At 50.6% G+C, this 27,337-nt stretch overlaps 1 protein-coding gene across 6 annotated transcripts; it reads right to left on the reverse strand.

Moving 5' to 3' along the window:
* Positions 1-4,827: 4,827 nt before the first annotated feature.
* DDI2 (DNA damage inducible 1 homolog 2) lies at positions 4,828-27,309 on the reverse strand. 6 transcript variants are annotated; one of them, XM_041419452.1, is made up of 10 exons: positions 27,109-27,309; positions 22,413-22,542; positions 21,214-21,444; positions 19,196-19,322; positions 17,236-17,363; positions 16,581-16,709; positions 15,775-15,878; positions 15,187-15,376; positions 11,032-11,094; positions 10,806-10,947 (listed from the first exon to the last, which is right to left on the reverse strand). In XM_041419452.1, exons 1-9 carry the CDS (start codon positions 27,244-27,246, stop codon positions 11,078-11,080), a joined length of 1,194 nt encoding a protein of 397 aa, XP_041275386.1. In that variant the 5' UTR covers positions 27,247-27,309; the 3' UTR covers positions 10,806-10,947; positions 11,032-11,077. The 6 variants fall into 6 exon arrangements, with proteins under 6 accessions (XP_041275381.1, XP_041275382.1, XP_041275383.1 ...); XM_041419447.1 differs by lacking the exon at positions 11,032-11,094 and having other exon boundaries at positions 4,828-10,947; XM_041419451.1 differs by lacking the exons at positions 10,806-10,947; positions 11,032-11,094 and adding an exon at positions 12,835-13,039.
* Between the last annotated feature and the right edge of the window lie 28 nt (positions 27,310-27,337).

Genomic DNA, 27,337 nt, shown 5'->3' on the forward strand with positions numbered 1-27,337 from the left:
CGGCTGCCCCGGCCGGCCCCGGGCTGGCGGCTCCGCGGCGCTCAGCGCGCCATGGCCGGGCGCGGGGGCGAGCGGACCCCGCGGGAGCACAACGGAGCCGAGCCTCGCTGGGGCCGCGCTCCGCCGGGAACTGAGGTCACGGGAAAGGAGGGAGGGACGGAGGGAGGGAGCGAGCGACGCTGCCCGCCCCGGGCCGGCAACGGGACCGCCTAGGGCCGGCAACGGCACCGCCCAGGGCCGGCAACGGGACCGCCCCGCCCGGCGATGAGGGTCCGGCCCAGCCCGGGCGAGCCGAACCGAACAGGACCGAACGGATCCCAGCCGGGTCGAACCAGCCCGCCCCAAATGGCACCGGTGGCGGGGGGAACCTAGCGACCCCGCGAGGGGACCGTGAGGGGAGGTGGCGGTGGATCCCTCATGAGCCCCTGAGGGGAGATGGCGTCGGAGACAGTTGAAGGATGTGAGAGGATAGTGAGGAGACGCGAGGCGATGTGCCACTGCGGACAGTGAGGGAAGGTGGGACTGGGTTTCTCACAGCACGGGGCTCAGTGAGGGGACATGATGCTGAGGACAGTGAGGGCATGGAGGGAGGTGGCACTGGCTCCTTCACAGCCCTGGGATTAGTAAGGGGATGTGGGGGGAGATGCACTGGGGACACTGAGGGGCATGAGGGGCCTTGGGTCTGTCATGGCCCTGACCTCAGTGGGGGGCGGTGGCATTTGGGAGTCTGCCATGACACAGTGAAGGGACACGGGAGAAGGTGGCATTGGTTCTTCCACAGCAGGGAGGATGTGAGGGGAACAAGGGGAGTTGGTTCCTTCACAGTGCAAGGGGACAGGAGGGGACAGTGCTGTTGGGTGCCTCCTGAGTGGACACACAGTGGGTTTGGAGATGTGAGGTGCTCACCAGCCAGCCAGCCCTCCGAGCCAGGGCGCAGCCTGCAGATTTGCTGCACTTTGGGGTGCTGGCCTCAAAGGAAATGATCAGTGCTGAGGGAAAAATGGGGGATCCATATGGCACCCTACCACCTCAGGCTTCAGCAGTGCTTCCTTCAGTTCTGCTCCACCAACCTGAAATGGAGGATCCAGCTCTTTGCTGGGGTCCTTGTGCTGGTGCCACCATGGATCCAAAATGGGCCACGCCCAAGCCTCCATTGGTGGGAACAGTTCCTAAAAACCTCAAGTACAAGCCCCACTTGCCATCACAGGACAGAGACAGGAGTTGATGAAAAGGCTTAAGATAAATTATAAATAAAACCTGAGGCTGAGGTGAAGGATTGTGACCTAGGGCTGGCCTAGTGCCTGCATCACCCAGGCCTGGTAACTGAAAATGGAACTGAAAGTAAAAGCAATTAAAAAATGTGAAAGCCAGGAGCTTCCAGGAGTGCATTCCCTGCCATTCCCACCCCTTCCTCCATAAATAACCTGCTGGCAGGGAAGGAAAGGGCTGAGCAAGGGCTTGGATGGAAAAACCACAGCAGGCCAAGCCTGCTCTTTCCCTGCAGGGATGGCCCAGCCAGTTTAACAGCTTTGGAAATGGAAGGGAAGGGAAGGGAAGGGAAGGGAAGGGAAGGGAAGGGTGCATGGGTTAGAACTGAGCCAAACCAAAAAGCTTTTCCCAGCTCCCCACCAGCCTCTGGAGATGCAGAAGCATTGCATTAAAGGGGATCCCAAGGATCAGAGCTTGTCTTGGCATGTGGAGAGGAAGATGACTCTCTCCTCCTGAAGGGGAGGGGGGAATGGAGCAAATTCTGAAGCCTGATCCGCAACAAGTCACTGGAAAGGCTAAAGTCAGCTGCTTGTAAAGCAGCCCAACAGATCCCCCATACCAGTTTATGTTTTCCTGGTGAATTTTAGGATTTAAAGCATAAAGTATAAGGCAAACGAGCTGTACAGCACCAGCAGGTACATGCATCCGTTTGCATTCCTCCTTGCTCTGGAGGCACCAGGTGCAGCATTTACACCTGTATAATCCCATGGGGGTCGGAGGGAGCTTTAAGGTCCCTTCCAACCCAAACCACTCTGGGATTCTATGGTAGAACAGACTTACTGGTGTTCTGCTGTTTTCCTGAATGTTTTGAATGCCCCCAGTATTTGTTTTGAGTAAAAAGAGTTAATAATCCCTTAAAGCACCCACCACACAATTATGGATTTACATGGAAAATTCCCCACTCCCAGCATTTAGGCAGCTCCCATTCTCCTTAGAGAAGCTTGAGAGGATCCATCCCACTCCCACCACACACTGGGTTGCTTCCCACCCTCTTCCCAAGAGATTTTTAACTCTTTGCTCAATATTTGCAGCCTGAAGTTGGCATGGAGAACATGATCCCCAAGGAGAAGAGCCCTCAGGTGCTTATCATGGATGGAGAGTAAGGAAGCACAGAGCGAGTCACTGAGGGGAATCACCCCCTGCAGCAAGGTGTGTTACATGCAAGATACTCCCCAGATACCACCCCAGGCAGTGCAGTCATAGGGCACCTCAGTAATGCTGCCAGTGATCCAGGGGGAAATTAAAGAGGAACAAGAACACTTCAGGAAGTGCAGTATTTCCGGGAGGAAAAATAAAATTAGTATTAGGAAAACCATGGAAGAAACTGTTGAGTTATAAGGATAAGTCAGCTATTAGCCCTGTGAGCACACCTCCATTTCCACAGGCACAAGTGGTTTGGTTTTAAACTCCTTCCCATTTCCATTTGTTAACAAAGAGACTGGGAACCAGACATTCCTTTGGCAGTGGCTCTTGGGAGGGATTTCAGTCACCAACCACTCACATCCTTGTCTTTGACTCAGTGCTTTATTGGCAAGCTCACAGCACCGTGTAATTAGCACATGTGGTTGCTGGAGGTAATTATATCAGTCTAGTGATTACACTTCTGGGGGTCCCAGCACCCCCAGCGTACCCCCAGGGAATGAGGCACAGCAGATAATCAATGTAAGGTCACAGTCAATCAAAAGCCAGGTGGGCCAGCAGGATTTCCCAAATCCCATTCTGGTGACAAACTGGCCCAAACGTGGTTACCTTGGCAAAGCCACACCAAGTACGTGCTCAGACATGGGACTGCAGAGGGGCTGATGGGAGGCACTGCAGAATTCCTGAGCAATGGCTCAGTCATGTTCCTTCTGCTGACCATTCCTTGAACTATTCTGAAGCAGGAAATTGCATGAAGGAACACTCACCTCTCTGCATCCCACTCCTGCTCTTAATGCAGCCGCTGCATCCACGTGACTACTCAAAAAACATTCAGCTGTTATTTTTAAACTCCAGGCCTCTGCAGGAAGTTTTTAGGAGACCTCTACTCGTAAAGGCCCACAAAAGATAACCAAGGATAACATAAGATAACCAAAACACCAACTTGGAGTCCACATTTAATGCACAGGGCCTGACCCTCTCTTGGCTGTATAAAGGTTGCAGATGCCAATGCCCCCATTCATGGAATCCCAGAATAGTTTGGGTGAAGGGACCTTAAAGTTCATCCTATTCCACCCCCTGCCATGGGCAGGAACACCTTCCACTGTCCCAGGCTGCTCCAGGCCCCATTCAGCCTGGCCTTGGACACTTCCAGGGATCCAGGGGCAGCCACAACCTCACCCTGTTAAGCTTCAGGACATCAGGCCATTTCGGACTGGGACAATCCTAAACATGAACACAACTGTGCCATTAATCATAATTTTTACACTTACCAAAATAAAACCATCTTCATCAAGCAGAACATACAAGGCCCAAGTGCTCATAGTTTTGAACCAGAGCATTCAATCCTTAAATCATCTCCCAGCAGAAGAAATTGCAGCAACCCTTTGGCCAATGTATGAGGCTGCAGCAGCCCACACATCAAACCTTCCCTTTTCCCACCCTGAGAACTGAATTCAAAATGGGGTTTGCATGATAATTAATGACCTCACTTAGCTCTAACAGTGACACCAGCATCACGTGCAGAGCTCTGAACATGTGAGGAGGAAACCACTGCCCAGTTTGCCACGGTCACTGAATCATAACCCATTCTGTTTGTGTCTGTCACCTGGCACCAGCACCCACAGCTCTGGTTAGCAGGGATTTAAAATGGCCAAAACCTCAGTGCTGTTACAAGGAAAAGTGGAAGTTTTTCTAGGTCTGAAAAAGGAACTGCTCCTCCATGAGAGGACCTTTGGGTTAGTGACTATGGCCCAAGTTTCAGAGGAGGAATATCCTCTACGCCTCCCTACTAAAACCTGTTCTACTGTATGATACTAAGAGAATGGGACTTCAAAAAAGCCATTTCTAACTAAAACTCTAATGAGCTTTCCCGGGCTTTAAATGCCAATTTTTTTAATGTCCCAAGAAATTATCTTCCAGCTCCAGAAAAATAAATCTCCACCTGCTAACTGGGCGGCCATTTCTAACTAAAACTGTAATGAGCTTTCCTGGGCTTTAAATGCCAATTTTTTTTTAATGTCCCAAGAAATTATCTTCCAGCTCCAGAAAAATAAATCTCCACCTGCTAACTGGGCTGGAAGTGAGGTATTCAGGTAGGAGACAAGCAGTGTCCATTCAATTACCCAGCAGACAGTGCCATGGCCTAGTGCTACATTTTATGTTTACTCTGATGCTTTTCCAAGTCCTCCACAAAGGACCCAACAGCACATCCCCAAAGAAAGGGAATACAGGAATTTCTTAAGTCTGTTCTCAGGCCCTCCCAACTGAAACAATTTTACCCACAGATTTCTACTCATTCTACTCAAAATGGCAGCATTTATGTTCCAGAAAATCCATTTGCTTTGGGAAAAAAGGCAGTCAAGGATTTGAGTGCAGAGCTGACAACCTCAGAAGTACAGACAGACCAACCAAGCAACATTATGATAAAGTGTTTATTCTTTTTTTTTTAAATATCAAATTTTTTTACACATAATTTGTTGATAAACAGTCCCCCAATATTAAAAAAAATCAAAAAATAATCAAGTGTGTATTACTTTGGGCAGAACCACATCCCACTGATGACACACCCACTCCTCTCTTCAGCCGCCTGCGAGGCTGCAGCGTGTTCAGCCCACAAGAGTCAATGACACAAAACGCAACCAGCTTTAGGATTCCTGAGTATTGATTCCCTCAAGTTCCCTAAGTGAGTCTGTAAAACTCTGAAGCATCAGTCAAAGTGTGACCCAAACTGCTGCGCTCTGGATCATGGACTAAGCCTCGTCTACACAGTGCAGGAAGAAATCTCGAGTGCTCAGAGGGGAATGATGTACATGAAACTGACCTCGTTTCCCAAGATGACTTCCAAGAGAGGCAGGCAGAAATACCTCTGGATTTCTCCTCTTTGAATTTCTTTAGAGTGCTGGGGAGCCATTTGGCAGGAAGTCCAAGTCTGGTGAAGAAACCTCTAGGACCTGCTCCTCCTTTTGTTCATCAATGGCATAGTTTTACAGAAAACTGATCTGAAGTTGAGCATTCAGCAAGTACACCTAAATATTGCTAATTCTGAGAAGAGGAGACAGCAAGAGGGAGACATGGAAGAGGGGAACATGGAGGATATACAAGGTTAACAGTCCTGGAGACTGAGTGTCTACATAGAAAGTTAAACATACACAGCAAGGAGGCAGAGATTGTCACAGCGTAACAGCGTAGCTCAGCTCTGTCCTGCAGCAGGTAAACATGCCAGGGACAGTTACCAGGAATATTCCCTCCTCTTGTCAGAATTACCCATGCCCAGAAACTCCCACATGTTGGAATTCCACTAAACATCACCCCTGTGTTCACCTGTGGCCTCGTGTACGCAAACATGCAGTCACCAAGAGGCCAAGTGAATTCCTTCAGTATTTTTAAGGAAAAAAGTAAATCTCAGAAAGCAGGAGTGGTTCCAGGGCACACCCAGAAAGAAGCTCTACAGACCCACATGGGTCCCCACAGGTGCTGGCAGCTTTACAAAGCAGCTTCCGAGCACTGCTTTTCTCTCTAGAGCCGGACTGCCGTGGTGAAATCCCTTTGTTAAGTGACGTGACACTAGGACACTGCAGTGGTTAATGAGGAGGGGGAAGAGAAAAGATGAAGTGCCTGATTTTAGGCCAGAATACCTGGCTCCCAATAAGCCAGAGCACTCTGCCATCCCTCCTTCCCTATAAATACTGCCACTCTGTGGGCCAGGTCAGCACAGGGACCAGCAAAGGGACTGCTGGAGGCTGAACAGAGGATGTGCATGTGCATGCAGCAGAGAGGACACACGTTGAAACAAAGACAACTTTCAGACAGAGTTCGCTAAACACACATTCTATTACATTTTATTTTGACCTGAAGTACTCACCACTGCCCCAGTTTTATACTAGATCTTGCTCCTAAAAAAATTATTCATTAATTTAGCAGCACATAGCCATTCACTCAAAGCAAGGCTTGGAAATAAAAGAGATTTAAATCACCAGGCTTGGACCTACTTGATAAAAGAGTTTTAGAAATATTTATCAGTTGGGAGTCAGGGTTTGTTTCTAGCAGTTTGGGGAGAGTTACCCACGGAATTCTAGCACTATGGATAAATGCTTCCATACAGCTTTGGCAGAAGGATGGGATTCAAAACTTATATTTGACAAGGAATAAAAGTGAGCATTGAAGCAGATTGGCTGATGCTCTAAAGCTTTTATAGCATAAATTCTGTATGCACAGCCTAAGTCAGCGTGGCCATGAGAGCAGAGCCTGTCACCAGCTTGGTGCAGAGCAGCACCACTTGGGCCAGCTGAGCAACAGCTTCTAAAACAGAGAGAATGATACAAGGGGCTAACACTGAGTAGCCAACATCTGCTGCTCCAAGCAGTTGGCAGTACATCCACCCACAGGCAAAGGGTGCAGGTTCAGCTCTCCTGCAGCCAAGAGAGCCAACCTGTCCCTGGCTCCTGTTACTTTGCTCCCAGGGCCACCTCACCAAGCCCTGCACTGTGACTCAGGAGCAGATTCAGCCATCTGAAGTCGCTCTGGATCTGGGAGCCTCATTGCTGCTGCTTCTGATGGTGAACCAGATGCAGACAGGAATGGGTCTGATAGATCCTTTCCTAAGGCTTTTAGAGAGACCTGCTGACACTGTACTCCTGCACCAGCCCAAGCTTGCCCTTCACAGAGGGGCTTCTGCTGATCTGAGGTGCTCATTTGCAAGGAGAATATTAAACCAAACCTTCAGCAGGGGTAACTCTATCACCTGCCCAGTGAAGATGAGAAAGCTGCAGTCTGGCCCCAGTAACTCATTTTGAGCAGAGCCTCAAGTGAATCACTGGATGCTGCTTCAGACAGCTAAGCACTGCTTCCCACATGGAGCAGTGCCTGCTGCTGGCACCACAAGCAGAGGGATGTTAAGTGAAACCTGTCTGGGAGCTCCAGGTCTGGAGCTCATGGAGAAGCTCCATTTGACAGCAGAATGCCTTAAAGCCCTTTATTACTCCAGAGGATCTCCTCCTGGCTGCCCAAGTGTCTGAGGCAAATCTGACACCAGCACTCAATGACAGCACAAACTCCTGTGAGATGGCAGATGAAACCAAATCAGTGTTGTTTTTAAATGCCACCTGCATAAAAACAGCCCAGCACACACATAGGAGACCTGCTCAAGCAACAGGGAACACAAACACCAGGACACAGGCCTGAGACAACCACAAGACCACATGGAAGCCATGAACAAAAATGTGTCTGGTGCTGCTGAGCCGTCGCTCTAGGTTTAGCTCAACGCGTCAAGTTCAAGACAAACATCTAACACAAAGCCACTTCTGAGATTTGCAAGTGGGACTGAATCAAAGCTCCTACTTAATTTTGCTTCAGCCACACCTTCCTTTCCCCTCCCCAGCCCTGACAGAGTGTTGGGGCTTTGCAGAGCATCACAAAGGAGTTCTTCCTCAAAAAAGCATCTGGAAAGGGCTTCCTACAGCACAGCCTTGGTGAGGCCTTACCAGTCAGGTGACTCACCAGAGATATCCCAGAAGGCCACGATGGTTGTAACGCAGAAGCCACATCAGTGCATTTGTTCTGTGACCCCTGCTGGGGAGCCCTGGCTCTTGAGGAGGTGTCAGATCAGCACTCCCAGCCACAGCATTCACAGCCACCAGGCTGACCAACCCCAGACATCCAGACAAACCACAGCAAAGCAGATTCTTCCTTCTTCCAATCACAGCCCTGCTTGGAGCCACTGAGATGAAGTTCATTCCTCCCCGGGCACAGGGATATTTAGAGCCATAACACACAGTTGGTTTGTTAAACAAATTCATCATTAAGGTTTAGCCTTAAACTGGTTGAGCTTGTTCTTTTTGCATGAGGAAAAATGTGATGTGGGCAAGGCTAGCAAAAAATGCAAATACTCTTTTTCCCTCCCCCCCCATCCCTACAGTTAATACCAGCACATCTCCAAATAAGTTAAAACCTATCTTAAAAGTTTTGGTAGCACCAAATTCTATCCCTTCCCTTCTTCTATCCCCATGTTGTAAACTGGAACACACTGGCCCAAGAGCATCACAGAATATTCTGAGTTGGAAGGGACACACAAGAATCACTGAGTCCAACTCTAAATCAAAGCATAAAAGGGTTTGGCAAAAATAAGCATCATCCTTCCCCATGCACACACAAAAACCCACACTCCCAAAAAAACCCCTCACTCCTCTGGCAAAAGCCTTACACATCCAGGAGCATCTACACACCTTTAGTAGCTGCCAGAATAATTTCAACAGCTGGATGTTGGGTTCCAAGGAGCTGCAACACATCCAGAGTCCACACTGGACTCAGTATGCACCTCCCCTTCTGTGCGTGTGTGGCCAATTCCCACCACAAATTGCTTTGTGTCGGACAGGGCAGTGAGCACAGTGGCTGCTGCTTTTTATTCGTAGCATTGGAGGTTATTCTAAAATCATACATTTAAATAAAACTAGTAGTTTTAATCCAGTATGCATGATTAAAAGCTATCCTGTCCACACAATGCAAGGACGCTTTCTTTCCTTTCAAAGCCCAAATCTAACAAGTGAAACAGAAGAGATGTGTTACTTTGGCTGCAAATAATTTAAAAAATCTGGCTCAACATTCTGCTTGTCCATTGTGGTGTGCAATTGAGATACTCCTGTAGAAGAAAAGATCCCCCAGTCAGCTCCCTCTTCCACAGTTACGTGGGAACAACGATGCTCTTGGCTAGCAAAATGAGAAGAGCAAGATCTGCATTTCCACCTGCTTGTTCCAAGGCCTGGAGAGCTTCCTGTGGGGTAAAACCAGCACTGAGGATCCGGTCGACATCAGCCACAGGGAAAGCAGGGGGTGGAGAAGCCCCTGTGGTCAGTCTGGTGTAGGCAGCTGGGGGGCTCAGTGGTAATTCCTCCCTTCCACCCAGCGGCCACGGACCTGCAGGAGTGGCACTGCCACTTCTCTCAGGTGCTCCTGTGAACAGGCACCGAGTATCCTGTGGTGCTCCTTCACCCGAAGCAGGCGTGGAGGAAACAGGCGTGCTCTGCTCCGAAGTTGGACTAGGTGCACTCTGAGAACCTCCTTCCAAAACCTCCCTCTGCTCTGGGCTCTGCTGGGTGGCTGCAGAACTCAGCATGACCACATCACTCTTACCTGAACCCTTCTGCCTCTCTAAAGCATCTCCCCCGAGCACAGGCTGCCCAGCACTGACAGGCCCGGTGCTGATGTGCTCTCTGCCAGAATCACAAGGCTGGCTCCCCTCTGCTCCTCCACCCTCAGGGAAGGAACAGCTCTGTTCCTGGCTGGCTGGATCCAAGCCTTTCTGCTCACTTTCAGGAAGTCCCTTCTGCTGCACTGCTGGCTCTCTCTGACCCATTTCCAGCTGTGAGACTTCTTCTGAGGCAAGGATCTTGCATTCTCCTTTCCGACTGATAACCAAGAGTTTGTGAAGCTCTTTCAAGGCTAATGCCAGAGGGAAGCATGGCTCTTCTGAAGGTCTTCCTGCATCCGTGTCCAGCTGTTGAGTGCTGGAGGGGGAAGAGCTGTCTGCTGCCAAATTAGCCAACTCGTGAGACTCTGCAGGAATTTCACTAGTGCTTCTAGACTGCAGGACATCACTGGTGGAAAGTGGATCACTCGAGGACGGAGACTTGAGCCACTCCACCTCCATGGAGAAGGCCTCCGAGTCTGGGTTGGAGATAGGTCTGTTCTCAGTCTGCTGCTTCTGCTGCCTTGCTGAGCTCTGTGCTTCAGCTGCAGCCTGCCCCACTGCATCTATTTCCATGGAGGCTTCCATGTGCACATGGCTACAGGAGGCTGACAGTTGGATACTCCCTTTCACACAGGAACGACCTGCTCTCTCCAGTCCATCTCTGATTTCCATGGGAGGATTTTCTGGCTGTTTGGCTTCTGCCACAGCAGGTTTCTCAACCCCACCAACACAGCAAGGTGTTTCTGGCTTAGTTGTCTCAGTTTGCTCCTCAAGATGTTGCTTTTCTGGCTCTTTGCACATCTGATGGTCTGTGGGAAGCTCATGTTTTTGCTCCTGCTTTGAAGACAGACAGACATCTTTATCCTGCCTGTGCTTGGTAGCATTGTCATCTAAATGGACTTTTGTCACTTCCAGAGGATGTTCCTGACCATGATCTTGTTCTTTAGCATTACGTTCCTTTAAAATGTCAGCACTAAATGTTTCTTTGAGTGTCTTCTGTGAAAGGCAAGCTGGATTGGAGCAGGTTCCATCTCCAGTGTGCAGAGAGGGGTCATTATTTGCCAAGGAAGAGCTATTGGAATGATGCTGTAATACCAGAGCATGTTCTTTTTCTGGGGTTATCTGGTGTTCAGGTGAAGAGTCAGAAGTCTTGACGGCTCTAGGATCAATGGGCTCTGCAAGGCTGGATTCAGATGAGCAAATTGAAGCAGGGGCAGAGACAGAACGATCAAGTAACTGATTTGTGGGATTAGAGATCTTGGAATTTAGTCCTGAAGACTGGACTGGATTTTGAAACCCATCAGAAGCTGGTAATGAGGGCATTTCCAGTGAGGTAGTTTCTTTGTCACTATTCTCTATGGAAGACAGAAGGAAAGGAGCAGTCAGGACACAGCAGAAGCACCGTGGCAGCACAAACTGGAACGGGTGGCTCTAAATACCTGGTCTGTGGCCCACTCCAGCTGCAGTAAACACACACTACATGCATCAAGGCTTCCGACGTTCTGTTTGGATTAGGAAACAAACACACCAAACTCGTGTTAGCATTCAGAGCACACACCATGCATGGTTACAGTCCTGCACAGCTCCCCTACTGAGTGTCCAGCACAATGGCATGGAGGCTGCAGGAGCTTCTGCCTCCCAGAGATTCTGCCTGGCAAATTTGGCACATCAAGGCAAGAATAACTCTGCCAGAGCACAATTTAAAGGCTGTTCTGTTCTGTCTGTGCCACAGAGCAGCCTGTGGGTGATACCAGACACTTGGTAAACTCTATGCAATATAACACACGTGTCTAGTGCCATACTCGTCTGTTCTGCCTTTGGCTGGAGATACTCAGGAGACACATTTCAGGGATATGGGAACTGAGATGGCAACACAGTTCTTGGGTTGTGCTCCCAGCAGTGCCATCAGACCTGAGAGAAGGTGTCCAAACACCACTGGGCTGCAAAAGGGAAGCGTACAGATTGTAGGGGGAAAGAAATCCTCCAAAAGAACTGTTGCCCAAGGCTGGGAAGAGCAAAGCAAAGGAGAAGCACCCAAAAGTCAAGCCCAGCTTGCTGCTTCCTTGTCCTCACAGAGAGCAGAAGAATTGCAGATCTCTATCAGAAGCACCAAACGCTGGCTGTGGTTATCAGGGGAGATTAAGTGACCTTATCTTGCTGACAGTCTGATCTCGCTGATGTATCAGCACTCTTGTGCTCGTTAAATCACTCACACGACCTTTGCAGGAGCACCTCTCCTGACCCCACAGCCCTGTCTGCCCAGGATCACACACCCAGCCTCTGTGCTCTGTGATTTGCTGCCCTTTCCCTTCCCAAACTCAGTGGTCTTAAACACACACCACTGCTTTTCCTGGAGTCTCTTTTTACAGTTGTACTGGACACAGCTTGCCATGCCTACACTCCAGCCACAATTCCCTTTAAATTCCACGACAGAAATCTGCCTGTCTGTCCTCAGCCTTTTATTCTCTGTTCCTTTTATTCCCTGTTAACTAAAACCAGTGCAGTACCTGCTGCGACACCACCCCAGTGCTCATCTTTCCTAAGGGTGGCAAAGAGCTTTATGACAGAGGATATGGATGAAAACCAGAGGGATCCTTTCTGTTTCTATGTGGAATGATTACATTCATGCTCTCTGCTCTCAAACCAACCCTTCAGGGAGGAAGCAGAACTGCCTTTGACCTGCTGGATTGCTAATTAGGGTATGATCAGACCCATCAGGGATTTGCATTTAGGTAGCAGCAGGAGCTGGTTTTCCACCAAGCTCTCCTCAGTGTCATCCTTCTCCTGGAGTAGGCACAGGAGCTGAGTCCCAGCCCCACCAGGGATATTGATGCAGCTAAAACCAGGAACAAACTTCCCCACAAAGTGTACCATCAGGGATAAATTCCTCTCTGTACCAGGAACAGCCTGAGCTGTTTGTGGTGGCAGTGACTTGGACTGAGGTGTGTGTGGGATGAACTGCCTGGCTACACTTCCTCCTCAGCAAAACAGCTCCAGTTTTGCTGCCAGGTTTGTAAATCCTCCATGATCACCGAGTTCCCCAGTGGTGGGAAATTGGCACAAAAGAGCATCAAGCCCTCAGAGGTACATAAGAACGTGGAGGTCCTGGATCTCAGTGAACCCCACCACCACCTCAGCTGCCTTTCATAGATGCTGAATGACCAGCAAAGCAGCTGACAGAAATCATGAGGCTCCCTAAAGTGGACTTCAGGGGATTAAATAAAGCTCAAGGATAATCCAGGTGCATTCAAAACAAGCACTTTAATAGCCTCCAGGTGCAGGCGACCATTTGTGTTGTACCATCTCCTGGAAGCCAGCAAAAATTCCTCCAGTTATAAAAGAACACATGTGTTGTGGGAAGCTGAGCTTCCTTGGAGGTGCATCACATTCTCTTTCTGTCCTTCTTCCGTTTTCTGTTTTTTCCTTTCTTGGTTTTCTTGGTACCACCTAGCAGCAACTCAAGTTTTGGAAGAGAGAAAGAAGGAATGTGCTGACATTTTAGTATACAGCCAACAAAAGCCTAAGGGCCAGAGGCTAGTACTGTGTCTAGAACTGTCAGGACTGTCACAATCAATCTGAACAAGAGCCAATTTAGTTCTGTACCTCAGTGTTCTACGGGCATTAAGTGAACACACAAAAAATGGATTTCCTATTGCCATAAATCTCTTACATTCCTTTAGGGCTCAGCATTAACAGAAAGTGTCCGAGTGCTGACTAGCCTGAACAAAGCCTCGTGGTCCTTAGAACTATATGTGGTACATAAGCAGCTTGGATTTAAGTAATTTCAGGCACTTTTCTGTTTAAAAAACTTGTCTAAAATGCTTTTATTGTAAAGACTCATAGTTTGGGCTGAGGTTTGCTTGTTATTTAGTTCTCTTTCAACTGAGAACTAAATCCAACCAACCATAATATCTGCAAAGCCTCATCCAAAGTGGAAATATATTCTGAAAGCTAACCCAGGCTCTACCAGGCTCTAGGTTTCATAGGAAAAGAACTAATATTTACACCTGCCAGGCTGTGGGAACAGCCAAAGCCCAGGCTCCTGAGCCTGACCTTTAGCAACATCAAAACCCCATCACAAGGTCAAACCCATGTTTGTGTTTCTCTCTGCTGGCTGCAACTTCAGTTAATACACATTCAAAATTGGCTAGAAAAGTCACACATTTGAACTATTTCTTACTGATTCATTAAAGCCAGACCTTCCTTCTGAGGTTTTTTACACTTCTAGAAACTTATATTCTTAGGATGGAAGAAAATTGACCAAAAGGAGCAACAAGTGCAGTTCCGTGCTCCCCTTAATGTTATCAATTTCATTATTTGTAACTAAGTGCTTACTCTTTGGGTTGTCAAACAGTAACTGGAAGGTGTTAAAGAAAAATTTCAGTGCATTTCAACTGGATATATATAGATACATATAGTTAAATATATATAAATTTTAGTATCTAATAGTTATATAAATATATATATATATAATATATGATTAAATCTTTTTTTCTCATTTCAATTTTAAATATGGGCATGCTAGAGTCTTAAAAAATTAGCAAGAAAAATGCTGAAATCAACTTGATCAGCTCAAACTTGACCCAGCAAAGAGTTCTACATGTGTGTAGGAAGCAGAATTTACTGCGTTCTTTCAGAGCAAAAATGAGCAGTAAAACTCAAAGGTCTCTAGAGAACTCTTGGATATAAAATGTTATCTTTAAAAGTTTTGGAAAAGGCTTAAGGAATACACCCTGAGGTATTCACAGCTTCTCTGAAACAGCAGGGAGAAAAGAATGAGTTTCCCCTTCAGCTAAAAGCTGAATTAAGGGAGGAGTTGAACAGAAAATTTGAGTTTCAGACTGGTTTTGGCTCATAGTTCAGCTTTCAGCTATTTGGCTGAAAATAAAATCACTTCACTCAGTTTTGCAGCCACCAAAACTCCAATGTGGCCATCTGTGCAGCATTTGGATTCCAGGGACACTGGAACAAAACTGCAGGAGAGTGAAAGTCCTCTTTGCAGGTCATGTTTAAGGCTGAGGATGTGAATTCAGCTTTTGAACTTCAGAGCAACTGCAAGGAGGCAATTCCCCCTCCAAGGGCACGAGCACCATTCCAGGGAAAAACGCTGAAATAGTGCGAATTCTAAAAATTGTCATGAACTTTTGTCACTGCTACAGCTGCTCTATTTTTACGTGGTGCAGCCAATAAGAGCAGGGTTTTGGGAGCCTCCCCAAAGCTGTGCTCACACGAGGCTGCAGCAGCAGCAGCACAGCTGAGCCACGTCCCTGCCGGGCGCTACAAGTGATCCCGGCCACAGGCAACCATTAACCTCCACAGCTTGAAGGCCAGGAAAGCAGAGCAGCTGGGAAGCTGCAGGGAGAACACCAAATAAACAGCTAACAGCCCTGAATGCCTCTGTGCAGGTTTTGCAGCCCAGAAAGGAAGAGAGAAGTGCACTCAGAGGCCACAAGCAAGAATAAAGCCCCTTCTCTCCACCCTTTACTGGCTCATGCTGCTCCCAGGAGCTGGAACGGGGGACTGCTCACAGCCATCCTGACATGCAGCAGAAAAAAACGCACAGATTCCTATTTCAAGTGGGCTCCTGCTGGTACCTGCTTCCTCTACAGATTTCTGTATTGCCTCTGCGAGCTCCTGGTCGGCGATGTCCTCGGGCCGCACGTCGTCGCGGCCCGCGCCGTACGCCAGCCGCGCACACTCGGGCAGCTCGCCCTCGGGCAGGAAGGAGGTCTGTGAGCCCGTGGTGCCAATCACCAGCACGTTCTTCTTGAGATCAATGGAGCACTGCAAGAGAGCATCCACACGTCAGGGCCTGCGGAGAGCCAGGAGGCTCCCAGGGAAAAAGGGAGACACGAGGTCAGGCAATCTGTCTCCAACAGAACGGCTCACAGCAGGTAAGGGTGGGCCAGGAGTATCAACTCTAACCAAAGGGCTCTGTCTGACTCAATTTGTAATAAATCATTCCATTGGAAAGCTCAGAGAATCTTTGATCAGAGCAAAAAGCTCCAGGCAGCAGCCAGATACCCTAGAGCTGTCCATGATGGATGTGCTTCCAGGCTGGAAGATAATCCACCATCAACTCTCACCAGGAAAATTCTATGAATTCACAGGCCAGGCATTTATGTTGCATTTCTCACTAAACCTGCAAGAGCCAGGTAACTGTTTCAGAAGAGATTTGATACCTGATGCCTCTTAAGCATATCCAGTCCTAGGAGCATGTCCATGGGCTGCTCTTCGAGGATTGAGAAGGAGCACGCCAGGAAATCCCCTTCGATCTGCACCTGAGCTGAAACACAAGGCAGAGAAGTTCCCACTACAGCACAACAATCTGCTTTCTGCTCTTCCACCTGGGAAGGGAAAGGTCTGGGAGAACCTGAATCCAGCACTCTGATGCACCGTTTTGGTCACAGGAAGTCTGGCCCTGTGCAAGCCCCAGGACTGCCAGGCTTGCCATGGTCCCAGAGTAATTATTTTAAAAGCTGATGTGCCTGAGAACCTCCAGTCCTACCTCTCTGACCCTCCAAGCTTGAGGGGCTGCAAACAGTTTATTAGAGCACAAGTCTAAGCAGCAGCAACATCAATTTTTCAGTAATAAGGGCAGTGTCCTCCATCCAGAAAAGCTGCACAAGAGCTCAGAGGCTTTTCTTTCCAAAGGAACAGCAAACACTGCACTGTGTGGGAGCCCCTCCTGAGTAGCTCACCCAGCCCAGCAGTGCCACCTGAAACAGGGAAGGTCGTGGTGTTTCACGTTCACCTTGGGTTTTGCCCCCAGAGAACGTGTCCTCTACGTGTGCAGGAGCTGGGACTCCTGCACCTCCAGATGTTACAGCATTAAATGAGACAGATTCTGTGCCCAAGACAAACAAACACATTGCAGATGCACTTTGATTTTGCTCGTAGCAATTACAGCACCGATCCTCAGTGCCAAGATTGCGGGAAATGCAGCCAAACCCCTGCTAAAGCTGCCCCAAAAAATGCCAGCACTTACCTAAGTGCACTCTGCCAATGATTTTCTGTGTCCCAACACCCTTAGCAATGCCAGCCCACCGCCGATCCACCAGCCTCATGATATTGCACCTTTCAGCACAGGCTTGGCTCATGATGGTCATCTGGGCACCTACGAGCAACAGAACTCGTGTTAAATCCTGATGGCTCAGCACAAACTTTTATTTTCTCCTGGAAGAGCTTAAGATCTGGCACTCAGTGGCTGGGAAACCAACCCACCTGCCCCAGGGCATAAAGGCTTCCTGTGAATCCTACTCTGCTGACCTGGCTGCCCACACATGGGTCAGCACTCATCACTACTGTAGGGATGGAACAACCCCAAGAACTTCCCCTTGCAGGATGTGGATGGGAACCACCACGTTAAAGGCATGTGAAATCCCCCTGTCTGTAAAATAAGACACACGCACATGGCAGCGACCTTCCAGGCATGGAAGTCCCAGAAACTCTCCCAGGATCCCTATTCCAGGGTGTTCCCACACTGCTTCTCCCAACAATCTGCTCTGCTCGCCCAGGCTGTGCTCACGGTTCAGTAAAGTGCTCCAAAATCTTGTCATGCAGTGCTTTACTGCGGGATCTTTTGGGAAAACTACTGGAATATTTACTGTTGCCCTCAGTGATGGAGAGTGTGGAGAAAGCACCTGAGTCCACAAAGGCTTTCACGGGGTGTCCATTGACTTTGCAGTTGATGTAGAGCATCACCACCTGCCCAAAGCTCTCCGGTGCCTCTTCCATTGCTATCGTCATGTTCTCTTCAATGTTTTGTTGCCTGAATTTTGTGGAGAAGAGAGAGAAATACCAAAATTTCTGTTATCCAGACCTTGTAACATCCCTCTGATTCACAGACTGACCTGGAAATCCCACCTGCTGCTGCTCACCTTACAAAGACACATTTAAACCACAGCAAAGGCTACTTCCATAGTGAAACACAGACCTGGGAGCTGAAGATTGCTAGGAATGATCTCAGGTGAGTCCAGAGACACTGAGTCACTCCCCAGCAGCCACTGCCCCTTCCAACCCCTGCCTAACCTCAGCTCCTGACAGCCTTGTGTTGCCAACAGGAACCTGACATCCATGTTAACCTGGAGAACTCAGAGCAAAAAACCTGTAGATTCATTAGTCATGCTGAGGGTACATGGAGGTGTTGCCAACAGCTACATCACTGGAATCCCACACAGCAGCTGAACATTAAAATCTTCAGGTTTCCCTGGTATCTTTCCTTTTCCAGGCATAGCAAAGGAGGGAGGTGAGCAAAATAGCAGAAAGAACACCACCACGAGCACCAGCCCTTGGTGCGAATTCAAGCTGACAGAAAAAATGCTCTTCAAGAAATCCCTCACAGCCCCAGGATAATCTTGGAAGTAAGTGATGGGCATCTGTAGTGACTGCATCCAAAACAGGTCCCCACCAAAAAGGGAAAAAGGCTTCAATTCTGATGCCATTTCATTTTTTACTGAGTGGGATGTGAAATCTGGGGATGGCTCAGCCCAAACAGCTGCAGAACCTTGGGCACATCCCCTTTATCTGTCCCTCATCTAAGGAAGAAGGGAAGCGTTCCTGTGCCTCTGAGCAATGTTTCACTACCTACAAATATCTATTTTCTGCATTGCTGAGTGTTTATCTGGCACCAACACCTTGTCAGTTGTGATGTGAGAGCACTCCTACCACCAGTGAATTCTGGTTCTGACCAACAATGGGTCTGTACCAGACAGACACTTTGTTATCAGGGGAAAACCACCAGCCATGAACCCACTCCAGGATTTACCACTCAGCTGAAGAGACCAAGCCTCAGCCCAACACAATTACATCTGGAAGGCAGCAAGAGGGAGCGAGCTGATGAGCAGGATGCATTTCTGCAGAACATCTCATCAGTGAATTAGCCAGACACGGAACAATTAGCAGGATGCAAACACAAATCTCGAGGGCAGCTGGGAGGAACAATGCTGTGTTGCTGGGCAGAGCTCAGCTGGGAGACAGCACCAGCCCAGCTCTTGGGTTCAAAACACGCCCCAGGCCCTGGACTCAAGAGATGATGTGCTTTCCAAAAGTGCTCCAGTCTCAAGAGTGGAACAGCTCAGGCAGCTCCCAAGGCATCACACACACAGCACAGACAACAGTGCTGTCACCTCGCATCACACAGTCCCAGAACAGTTTGGGTTGGGAGACACCTTAAAGCCCACCCAGTACCACCCCCTGCCTTGGGCAGGGACACCTTCCACTATCCCAGGTTGCTCCAAGCCCTGTCCAACCCTGAACACTTCCAGGGACAGGCCACAGTTCATCTGTCACAGATGTGGAGAAGAAAGTTCACAGCTTCTCTGGGCAACTTGTGCCAGGGCCTTCCCACCCTCAAAGGGAGCAACACCCTGTGATCTCAGCAGGACACATCTCAAGGATGGGGTGCACCTCCATGTTCCCAAATCCCAACCTTCCCAAGTGCAAAGGTGGCCCAGAGCATTGCCCTGCAAACAAACTCCTCGGTACAAGGAACGTGCTTAGATCCTGCCTTCTCTGAGGAAAAAACACCATGGATGGAAGCACAGAGCAGTTTTTTCTCCCCAGAGAGGACCCCAATGCCTACAAGCCACTTCGGTTTGTTACCTTATGTCTTCTTCTATCTTGGCCTGTGCCTCGAGATCAAAGGGGTCAGCAGAATAGAGCCGGATCCTCTCCTGCTCGCGCCGGGCTCGGTCCTGCTGTTGCTCCAGCAACACCCTGGTGAATTTCTCTGCGGGAACAAGGAGATAAAGAAATGCTTTTTACTGGAAATTACTCTAGCAAATCAAATTCTGGCTCAGCAAATGCTTCTTTTGATGCCAGCTGAGGAATAGACTCAGCAGCACACAGAAAAAAGCTTCCTCTGAGGGCAGCGTGGAAGGACCTCAGAGGATCAGTGGCAAACTTGGGAACCTGCCGAGATGAAAAGTAACTGGACAGAGCTCACTCTCCTCATGTTCCTACCCAAACACTGCACAATCAAACTAAATTTCCTGGCACATACATTTTTATATGGAAAAAAAAATTAAAAACCACACAAAGGCGAATGTGTGGTTTTTAAATGACAAAATTCCTTTCAAACCCAAGGAACACAGCAGAACCAGAGATTATAATCCCTAAAGCTGAATGCCTACCACTGGAACCAGGAGGTGTTAGCCAGGTCTAAATGCACATTTTAAGATCACAATTTTTAGATTCCCACTTTCCAGATGGCCTCTGGCCATGTTTTACTGCTTGAATGGGATCACGTATGTCCCCAGAAGGACTTGGCAGTCCGTGCAGGTCTGCACACAGGGAAGGCTTGGGTCTGCTTCCAGAGATGCTGTTCCCAGGAAGCAGCCCTGGCTCAAAAGCTGTTATGTGCTCAGGGAGGCGTTGGGTATATTTGACTGTTGGGATTTTTGAAATCAGGCTTCTGTACAGCAGGAGCCTTCATCCAGAACAGCCACAGGGCACGGATCTATGCAGATATTTGGGAATCCAAGCTGGAGCTGAGCTGGATCTGTGCCCAAACACTGCCAGTAGCAGCAGTGCAGCACAGCAAGGGAAAACCAGCCCAAACCACTTCCTCCTGACAGCCCAATGCGGCAATTTGGGACTGAAAATGCACATCTGGGTCAAAGCTTGGTGTGCACAGACCAGGCAGAGCAGCAGAGGAGCCAGTTCTGGGTGTCTTGGGCTTAACCTCTGGTTTCCTGTGCCAAGAGCAGCACCCCTGCTTAAGGTGATGGGAAAAACTCCCAGCAAGATGCATGAAAAAGCCTTAGAGTGCAGAGAAAGCTTCAGCTCTGGAGATGAACTAAAGGCAGAGTTAAAAACAGAACAGGCTGATAATGTCCATGGAAGTTCCTCTCTGGTTTCCTCTAACAGAGAGAAATCACTCAGATCTAACCTTGATGGAATGAAATCTGCTAGAAGCTCCTTCTCTTAATTTATTTCTCCACACTCAACAGGATTTATTTCCCAACTAAACATCCTGCAGAGGTTCAGGAGCTCATCTACTGCACCCCAAAAGTCCTCTCTTTTCACACCTAAAGGACACCAGAGTTCAAATCTTTCACCCCAGGGAGAACAAGGGACCAACATCAGCTACAGAGGAAGTGAAGGACACACAGAGACTTCCAAGATTAACAGAAACTTACACATTTATGACTATTCTATTGAGAAAGTTCCTAAAAGACACCATTTCCTTGTTCTTTTCCCTCTCCCTTTCTGCAGTTCACTTCCAAAGCACAAGATCACTATGGACAGAGGTGGGTTTGGAGCGTGCTGCTCTCTGCTCAGTCCCAGCAGGATGTGGGATGCAGCAAACACACCACCTTTATTGGAAAATGTGCAGTAAGGAGTGTCTTAGTGTAAAAATCAGGAGCTGAGTCACTTGTGTTCACAGACATCCAAATTGTCTGTGCCTCTGATATTTCTGAGTAGGAGATATTAAAGAGGATATTAAAGATGCCAAGCAGGAGAAATACACCCAGAAATGGAGGACCTCTGCCTTGAGTGCTGCCAAGTGGCACCTTTTATCTGCACCATCGAGGAGAGAGCAGCACATCCCAGCTCCTTAAACACCCGGGGCTGCCCCTGCCCGGAGCTGCCCCCGCCCGGCCCCAAGCGCAGCTCACCGAGGTCCCCGCTCAGCAAGGCCTCGGCCAGGGGCGGGTTGCGCTCCTTGAGCAGGGACAGCTCGTGGGGGTTGGCCAGCAGCATCTCCCGCAGCAGCGCGGGGTTGTCCAGGCCCTGCGGGAACGAGGGCGCGTCCGGCGGCGAGGGGCGCGGCCGCTGCGCCGGGGGCGGCGGCTGCTGCGTGGATGTGCCGGGAACGGCGATGCTGCTGAAATCGATCCTGGGCAGACCTGAAAGGAAGGGCACAGGTGTCGGTGCTTCATGGTCGCAGTTCTGCTGGGAAAAGCACGGGAAGGAAGAGTTGCCCTCAATGCTGCACGAGAGCAGATTCCGTGAGCAGCAGTTCGTGATGGAAGCACAGCCACGTCCCCGGGTTACTGGGTTAGCAATGCTGGTGCATTTATGTAACTGGTCTCGTCTGTCTGCCCCATTTCTAATCCCCTGAAATGCACTTGCTGACTAGTTATTCCCAGCTTCACAAACGTGAATCCCTCAAGGAGGGACTACAGGGCTAAACCCACTCGCTCTGAGGCACTTCAGAGTCTCTTGGGTTAGAAAAAAGCAGGGGGAAAAAAAAAGTAGTAACATTCCTGCAGACCTGCATTGCAGGTACCCATCCTCCAGCTGAGGCAGGACAAGGACCTCAGCAATGCTCCCACATCCTTCTCAGCCTGTGGCACCTTTTCTAGGGATATTTTATGTCTGGGATTTGCTAGGAGTGGCTGTGGAAGGCAGGACAGAGGTGCTGGGCTCTCTTCAGGCATTCCTCGAGGAGCCTTTGGCATGCACACGATTAAGCCACTGGGTTTGGCAAGATGTGGCTCCTCAGGGAATCTGCCACAGGACAGGTTCAGGACACACGTCCATAGAGGCTGTTCCTGGGCCTGTGCCATCACATCCAGCAGGAAGGGAACTGGCAGTCATAGGAAATTCACACACCTTTACCAAGCCTGTCCTGAACCAGTCACCTCCTCAGTGCCTCCACACTTCCCCAGAGGAACAGTAAAATGGTATTGGCTTCCTCAGAATAAAACACTGCATCTAAAGCCCTCCGGGTCATTTACAAGCCCCCTGACTCACCCCATCCACCCTCAGCACTTTGCGCAGAAGGTGCTAAAGGACACTGACAGAGCTGGTGTTGGGTAGGTGCTGGTGAAGCCTGCAGGCTCAGGCAGAGCTGGCACGGAGCCTTTCTCACCTGGGAAGCGCATGGAAGGCCGTGGCTCCACCGTCTCCTTCTGGCGCAGGATCACCACGTCCCCGTCCTTCAAGCCATAGGAGGCCAAGGACCTGTTGTTGTCGGTCAGCGGCCGCTCCGCATAAACGATCTGTGCCAGGCAGCCACCGGCACCCCAGCGGAGACAAAGTTAAAACAAAAAGCAAGATGTTATTTTGTTATAGGAGAAGAAAAAGAACATTCCAATCAATCCTGTGGATCCATCTCAAGCTTCAGAAGGGAAGGTGTGATGTCCTCACAGGCCTGGCCTCAGGCATGGCAGGGCCATGACACATTCCCGGTTGGACAGCATGGGCTTGGTCTTGCCAAAATCCAGCTGTGGCACCACAAGGAAGGGCTGGTCTCCCCTGATCAGAGGCCAAGATCATTAGAGGGAAGCAAGTCTTGACCAGGACTGTCTGTCCACATTCCCAGACTCCAAACTCCATGATTACACAAGCCACAGGTGTTTTCTGCAGCACTCCCTCCTCCAAGTCAGCACCCACTGACCCTGGACAACTGCAGACGCGCCAGCAGCACCAATCCAGGTAGATCCAGGGATGAGCCAGCCCAACATCCATCATTCTGCCTCTTGCCACAACACAGCTCCCCAGAATAACCAGTTTTACAGGGACCTCAATCATTAGCTCAGTGCTTTCCTGTTCACTCCAGTGATGCAACTCTCCAGACCCAGAGCACCCAAAGGCTCTGCTCCCAACACTGCCATCAGTCCATGCAGAGAATTAACTTCTTGTGACTACAAAACATAGACTCACATCCATTTCTACTTTGATAACCTGGTTTAACAAGGGGTCCATAGACTAAACATAAAAACCACTGAGATAAAGGTGAATAATCCCCAAGGAACATTTCCATGAACATCAGACATGTAACACCTACAGAGGCCCTAAGTTGTGGGAAAGCCCAGAATGTAACATAAAGCTGGAAGAGGAGTTCCCAGAAATGGTATCTGGCAACACAAAGGTTTCTGTGCCATCGCTGGAGCACAGAGACCAGGAAGATCAGCTCAGCCACCTCCTGCCCTGGCAGCAGCCCAGAGTACGGAGAACTTGGCCTAAGCCCCTCAGGCACACGATCACATTGAAGGTTTCTGTGCCGTCGCTGGAGCACAGCGAGACCAGGAAGATCAGCTCAGCCACCTCCTGCCCTGGCAGCAGCCCAGAGTACGGAGAACTTGGCCTAAGCCCCTCAGGCACACGATCACATTTCACAAATACCACCTTGTTTAGCCAAACCTCGTCTCTTTGGGGCTGGAAAAGGCCAGTTCAGCAACAACACGTTTGCCACAGGTCGGGGCTGGCTGAGCCACGTGGGAGAAGCTTTCGCAGTCCCGGCAGGGATGGGCTGCGGCTCTGCCTGATGCTATCACAGCGAGCAGATCCAACAAGGTCCAAAAAACCAATCACTACCTGCCTTCAGGTCTGGCTGACACTACAGACTTTCACTGCTTCACTCCAGCAACTCCAACACCTTACACAGACTCTCCCTGCAGCACCCAGCAGTGGAGACCCATCGTCAGCAGCAGTGCCAGGCAAGACAAGGCAGGAGGAACACAAATGACCAGAACCCCGTGGGGCAGCAATCAGAGATTCGGGGAAACGCTCGATAGAACCAGGCACGAGCTTCCTGCCTCCTCCCCTCCAAGAGAGTGTGCAGCCTCAGCACTGCCGCACACCCCGGGTCCCTGCCAGGGCCCATTTGAAAGTGAGTGGCCTCCACCCCACACGCAGCACCGAGGTCAGCTGGGGCTGGCAGAGCCGGCACAGCCTCTCACGTTACCGGCCTGAGGCAGTGCCGCCGCAGCACAGCCAGTGTGTCATAAATCCCAGCTGCACACCCAAATCTGAAATGGCACATTCCCTGCGCAGACACCCTGGAAGAGACGAGTTAATCAGTTTAAGTGAGGCTTTACCTCTGTCATCTTGCTGGGATTGGATTTATGAGCGTTCGGCCTTACATCCCAGACAATGAATTAAGCGCCTGGCACTCGCCACGTCCATTAGCAGCACAGATTAATCCACTCCTGACCCATTCTGCCCCAGTCTTAAAACAAACTGATTGGATTTTGCTGCCTTTTGATTGTCTGCTTGGTGGCAGTTCTGCCGGCTGGCAGGCACCAGACACGGGTTCTTCTGGAGGTGACTCAGACAGGGATGCAGGCACCGATGGATTCATTGTGCACAATGCCAGAGGGTAGAACCTTCCTGTGGAGCAGGGAACCCCAGCCAGGAGTGCTGGATACCACCTGCAGCCATCAATCAAGCCAGCTCCTGGGGCCATCAAATATTCCTGAGCATGGCACAGATGGAGGGCACGCAGAGAAAATAAATGAGGGGAAGGAATGAAGAGTGTGTGGCTCTGCTGAGAGCCTCCTGTCCCCCCTCCCAGAAAGCCACGGCCTTGGTGTGTGGAGGAGACTGGAAATTCAGATTATTTCCCCTCGCCTCGCCCAGCTCCTCTTATCACCACAGCCACCAGCAGCTACCTCTGTTATCTCAGACCTGTGCCCACAGCGTCCCTTGGACACCTCACAGCTCCCTGCCCCACCCCAAACTGCAGCACCCGGAATTCACTGCCCAAGCCAGCAGAGAACAAGGCTGGGATTAACCCTCCTCCTCATACTGCGTGGTTTACTCCACCCTGCATGACCCTTACAATGAAATTCATCCTCTCTAGTGCCAACACAGCACCTCCAAGGCAACATTCACCTTGGCTGAGGAAAAAGGGCAGAAAACAGCCAAGTTTGGTAAATGTAAAACTGCCTATTTGTGATTTAACAATGCAAAATCCTTCCACACAAGGAGCTGCTCCTCTGATAACTTGTATCTTTATAACTTTTTCATAGAATCATTGAGGCTGGAAAAGCCCTCCAAGATCATCAGGTGCAATCCCCACCTTGTCCCCAGCCCAGAGCACTGAGTGCCACCTCCAGGCCTTCCCTGGACACCTCCAGGGATGGGAACCCCAAACCTCCCTGGGCAGCCCCTGCCAAGGCCCAACCACCCTTCTCCAGTGAAGAAATTCCTCCTGATGTCCAACATCTTCTCCCCACTGAAGGTCCTCAAAACACCTCACAAACACCAGGCAGGAAGAGAAGAGGGAGGAGTGATAAATAACAGCCTGGCAAGCACGGCACGACGCGGCTCAGGATGATGCACGGGTGGCAGATGGATGAGCAGAAGGAAGGCAGAGGTGGCTACAAAAGCGCAGCGCTGCTCCCCTCGCCTGGGGCTGGCAGCACCCAAACCCCAAACAGGTCAGCTGGGCTGGAAAAACTCGAACAAGGAAACTCCTGACAAAAATACACAGAGAAGTGACCCCTCGTTACCCTAAACCAGACCCGGAGCTGCAGGTCACCATGACACAAGGGACAAAGGTGACAGCGAGGAGTTTATGCTCCAGTTCATGCCTGGAGATGTCGAAGCCACAGCAGAGTCCCCCATGCAGGGGTTGTCCCCACAACTGGGAGCTCACTGGTGGCTGTGACACGGGAGGGTTGCTGGGAACCTTTGTGTGAGATGGGTTCTCCCTTTACACCTGCCCAAAATCAAGAGTTTTTTTCCTAAAAGAGAATCCACCCTACCTGGATTTCGTGCCCCTGCTCTGAGACTTTCTGTGTCACCACCAACCTCCCTTTCCAGAAAACAAGGCTCTCCCAAGGCAGAGGGAAAGCCAAAAGTCGGGAACCTGCTGGTGAGGGACACCACAGCCCCAGGGCTGCCCCTGCACCAGCTCTTCCAGCGCTGACTAATCTTGTCTTGGCTGGAAAAACACTTTGTTAATTTAGACTGGGGAAAGGCTCGGGAAGCAAAAGCCACCACCGCTAAACTCCACAAACTCTGCCAGGCACGGCCGGCGCCGAGAAAAGGAGCCGACACCGCCCTGCCCAGGACAAACGGGGAGGAACGGCCAAACACGCGGGACTGAACCCAAAACATGAGCAAAGCCCAGACAGATGGCCCAGAGCCGCCCCCACGCAGCCTCCCCCGTGTTCTGGCACACGAGTGAGCCCCGGATCCGGGCTGGAGGGCGATATTTGCTGGGAAAACCACCCGGACGTGCCTGTTTGTTCCCCACACCTGTGTGGAAAAAAGGGAGGAAAAGACTCAATGTGCCCTTTCCGCCCCAGACCGGGCAGGGGTTTGGTGGGATGAATAAACGCTTTCCCGAACGTTTCAGCCCCGTTTCCCGGGCTTTGAGGATACCACGGGCCACCACCTTCCCCGCGCTCCCACTCCCGTTCCCCTCGCTCCAATTCCTGCCCCGTTGAAGCATCAAATTCCTCCGAAACCTCAACATAAACCAAACCAAAACAAACCCACATTATCTTCTCCCGTTCAGCTGGGCGGCGGGCGCGGACCGAGCCTTTCCCGGAGGGGCCACAAGTCACCGGGGGCTCGGAGCCCTCTCCCGAGCGGGTTTCGAGGGAAAAGCGAGGAGTTTCTCCCCAAACCCCAAAGGTCCGCGAGGGGAGGGAGCGGGAGGGACCCACCGCCCCAAACAACCCCGAACTCCGGACGGCCGGGGCGGATCCCGGGACCCGGCCGCTCCCGGCCCGGGAGACCCCGACCCTGCGGGAGAAGGGGCCACGGCCGCTCCCGGCCCGGGGGACCCGGCCGGGCCCTCCCCGGCGCTCGGGGCGGGGGCAGGCCCTGACCTGGCTCTCGGCCGCCGGGATGCCGGACTCCAGCTCGCAAAGGGCGCGGAAGTTCTGCAGCTCGAAGTCGGCGTCCACCTGCAGGTTGAAGGTGATCTCGGAGCGGTCGCGGCGCAGGCAGAACACGGTGAGCAGCATGGCCGCCCCCGCCCGGACCCGCACCCGCCGCCGCCACCGCCGTCAAGCGCCGCCGTCGCAAAGCGCCCGCCCCGCCGGTCAGGCGCCCACG

This window comes from Onychostruthus taczanowskii, unplaced genomic scaffold, assembly GCF_017590055.1.
Source record: "Onychostruthus taczanowskii isolate IOZ18803 unplaced genomic scaffold, ASM1759005v1 scaffold61, whole genome shotgun sequence".
Lineage (NCBI taxonomy): Eukaryota > Metazoa > Chordata > Aves > Passeriformes > Passeridae > Onychostruthus > Onychostruthus taczanowskii.